Source organism: Octopus bimaculoides, chromosome 2, assembly GCF_001194135.2.
Source record: "Octopus bimaculoides isolate UCB-OBI-ISO-001 chromosome 2, ASM119413v2, whole genome shotgun sequence".
Taxonomy (NCBI): domain Eukaryota; kingdom Metazoa; phylum Mollusca; class Cephalopoda; order Octopoda; family Octopodidae; genus Octopus; species Octopus bimaculoides.
In genome coordinates, this window is record NC_068982.1 from 11,383,975 (window position 1) to 11,387,191 (window position 3,217).

Below are 3,217 nucleotides of genomic sequence, written 5' to 3' on the forward strand. Positions count from 1 at the left end.
ATATATATATATATATATATATATATATAAGTATATATATTATATAAACAATTCCCATATACACACATGTAAACAACCCTTACACGTAAACAGTACTTTCCCATATAAACAGTATTAACACACACGCGATTACGCAATTCATATTCTAAGATGATGTGGAAAGCGCTTAAAATTAATTTAAGCATGTTCCTTTCTTCCACAGAAAAATATTTATTAGAACATGTCAAATGAACAACGAAATTGTAATAAATATACTGATGAGGAAGAAGGAGGAGTCAGAAAGCTGTCAGAATAGAGAACCCGTTGAAACATGCATTTCTCAATTCTTCCTTCTTTCAACAGCAGCTAGTTTAATGTTTTGTCAAGCAAGCAGTTCGAGTGTCCAGATAAAATTGCCATCGTTCGAAAAAAGCAGGCTGGAGAATCAGTGGTGAAGGTTAATCGACTAAGTTAACACCCCATTCAGAAATGCATAACAGGGCTGTCAGTCAGTAGAGCAAGTCCAACAAGTGTTCGGTTACAACAAATTAGATACATTTGAAACGTTCAACAGAAGATGCAAGTTGCCTGCAATTATTATTATTATTTTCTTTTTTGACTTGCAAAATAACAGTAATAACTGCTTGGTATATTTGAAAATTTAAATATAGCGCAAAGAGGTGGCTATCCCGTTTAGGTTCACAAGCAGTGCCGACCGTTTTCGGTGGTTACTACTTTCAGGAAACATGCTATACACAATCAAGGGATACTATTTCATATTAACCCCCTACCTCCTGTAGGAGGTGGACCCATTAGGCGGGAACATTATCGCGATTCGAAACCGTTAATTAATTGTCGAAACTATAACCGACTGTTTTTGCTTTCATTAAAGCACGTTTGATTAAAAAGTCTTAAAAACACGACAAATTCATTCAATTTTAATACTAGATTTAATTTACTGCACGTAAACTATGATTTTGTAATAAATTTTATATAAGAAATATTACAAAACGATAATAAACATTTTTAAAGCAAAAACAAGTGCTTTTTCTTTAAAAAAAATATTAACGATGTAATACAACGAAATAAAATTAAGAATGAAATTTATCAAAGATACACTATTTATGATTTATTTATATCAAACAAAGGGAAATATGAGATAATTATTGTTCTAATCATAAGATATAATATATACATATTATATATTAAGATTAGAAAAATAAAATGTGAAGGACAAAAACTTAATATATATATGTATATATATATATATACAATTTTATAGACACAACATGTTTTTATTATTTAGAAAATAATTAGAGATAATCCTTAACTCCAAAAGCGAAACAAACATTGCTACACTAATCGATTTATCAGACTTATAAAACCTAAGCAGTTTAGAGATAGAGGGGAGGGGGGGTTAAAGGAAAGAGAGAGAGAGAAAGAGAAGAGGTGAAGGGGGAGAGAAAGAATCGTCTTGACTAAATACACAAACGGCAGCTTTAAATACATATTTAGATAGAAAGAAAAGAGTAGTGAAGAGAGAAAGAGGGTGGGAAAAAGAGAAAAAGGAGGAGGAGAAAAGAAACCCATATACATAAATATATTAGAAATAGAAGCTATGTGAAGTTGTTGGCTTCCAGCTCTACCTACATACACCAACTTTGATAGGAAACTAAACAGCAGCAGGCGAAAGCTGTGTAAAGGGGAGGCAGGTCTGTACCAATTAAGGGGAGAGGGAGGACGAATTAAGATTTTTCACGATAGTATTATTAACCCTAGAACTTGGTGGATTTCAAATGAAATTCTTATTTAAAAAATTCATGCTACTAATATTGTTTCTATGTATTCACTGGGTATCAATTTTCAGTTTCACTTTACTATTAATGAAAAATTATTTTCCTCGATATCAATTTTATTTTTTTAAATGAAATATGAAGAATAAAAATGAACGATTTCGTTTTTCAAAATGTTTCAATTGATTTCTTATTCAATCCACGATCCGTGAAATGGTTCCAAATTAAATTTTGAAAAGTTTAATAAAGTGTTTATACAAAATTTATTTTTTTTACTGAAGTACGTTGATATATTTGTAAGAAATCTAATGATTTCTGTTAAAGAAATATTTAAAGCGAATGATTTCTAAATCATATTTAAAATCGAAAGAAAAAAATTATATTTTATCGATAAATAATTCTGATAAAACATGAAAATAAATCTCCTGGTAGAATAAGATAATCAATAAAAAATCAACGATAAAGGCAGCTATCAAACAAAAATAACAGAGATAGTTTTTTTTTCTTTTCAAAAAGAAATCTTGTTACGCAATAAAGCAGAATATTTGTTCATGCTGCTGAGGAATAATAATGTATATGATAACTTAAAAAAGTCACGAAGTACAACACCCATTTGGGACTAAGTGACTGAAAAACTGGAGATATAAAACTTGATCTAACAGTAAGCTTGTGAAAAACTAATTTTTATATAATACTGGATGCTCACCTTGAGAACAAAAAGTGAGATAACAACGACAGCTGACTAAAAGCTTTCTTCTATAAAATAAAACGTCAATCAACAGGCCATGATTTATCAACATAAGCAGAGAAATGAATCAATAAAGGTTTTGAAAAACGCGATCTCTTTAAGTTAGTGTTTGAAAAACAATTTTTCACACAGCAATTGGTCGTAGAAGAAACAATATCAATCAAGTGTTGGGCTTGACTATGAAAACAGGTGATTTTTAAAAAAAATATAAACAAAAAAAAACAAAAAGAGAAAAAGCAATCCTGCTATGTGTAAACAAACTCCATCCAATATCATTTAACCGATTCATAAGAAAATATATTCATATGAAGAAGCAAATGAAATAAAACAAAACAAAAATATTAGTTTGTGGAAAAAAATAAATGAACATATGTAAAGTTTTGTTGTTGTTTTTTTTTTCTCAAAGATAAAATCAATTATTGACTAAAATTCTTACCTGGCCATGTGAAGGGAGTTCTCCTATAGGAGTATCTTTAGGAAGGAAATAGAGACGTAAGCTTGATAAATTCTGCTTATGAACATCCTGCCACAAGAGTTGAATTTCACCAATACACAATGGTCCATCACGCAATAATTTGAGAAAGAAAAATTCTCCAGGAGAAAGAATCTTTGTTTGGCCTTCCTTGAAATATTTAAAAGCCTTGTAAAATATGTAAGATCCATGTTTACCACAAGGCGACCCGACAAACTATATTTA

At 29.9% G+C, this 3,217-nt stretch overlaps 1 protein-coding gene across 1 annotated transcript in view; it reads right to left on the reverse strand.

Moving 5' to 3' along the window:
• Positions 1 to 3,217, reverse strand: part of LOC106871845 (AT-rich interactive domain-containing protein 5B) — a 156,648-nt gene that overhangs the window by 144,927 nt on the left and 8,504 nt on the right. Inside the window, exon 4 of the mRNA XM_052965954.1 lies at positions 2,957 to 3,208. Within this exon, the coding sequence (XP_052821914.1) occupies positions 2,957 to 3,208 (252 nt within the window). The remainder of the gene's footprint in view (positions 1 to 2,956; positions 3,209 to 3,217) is intronic.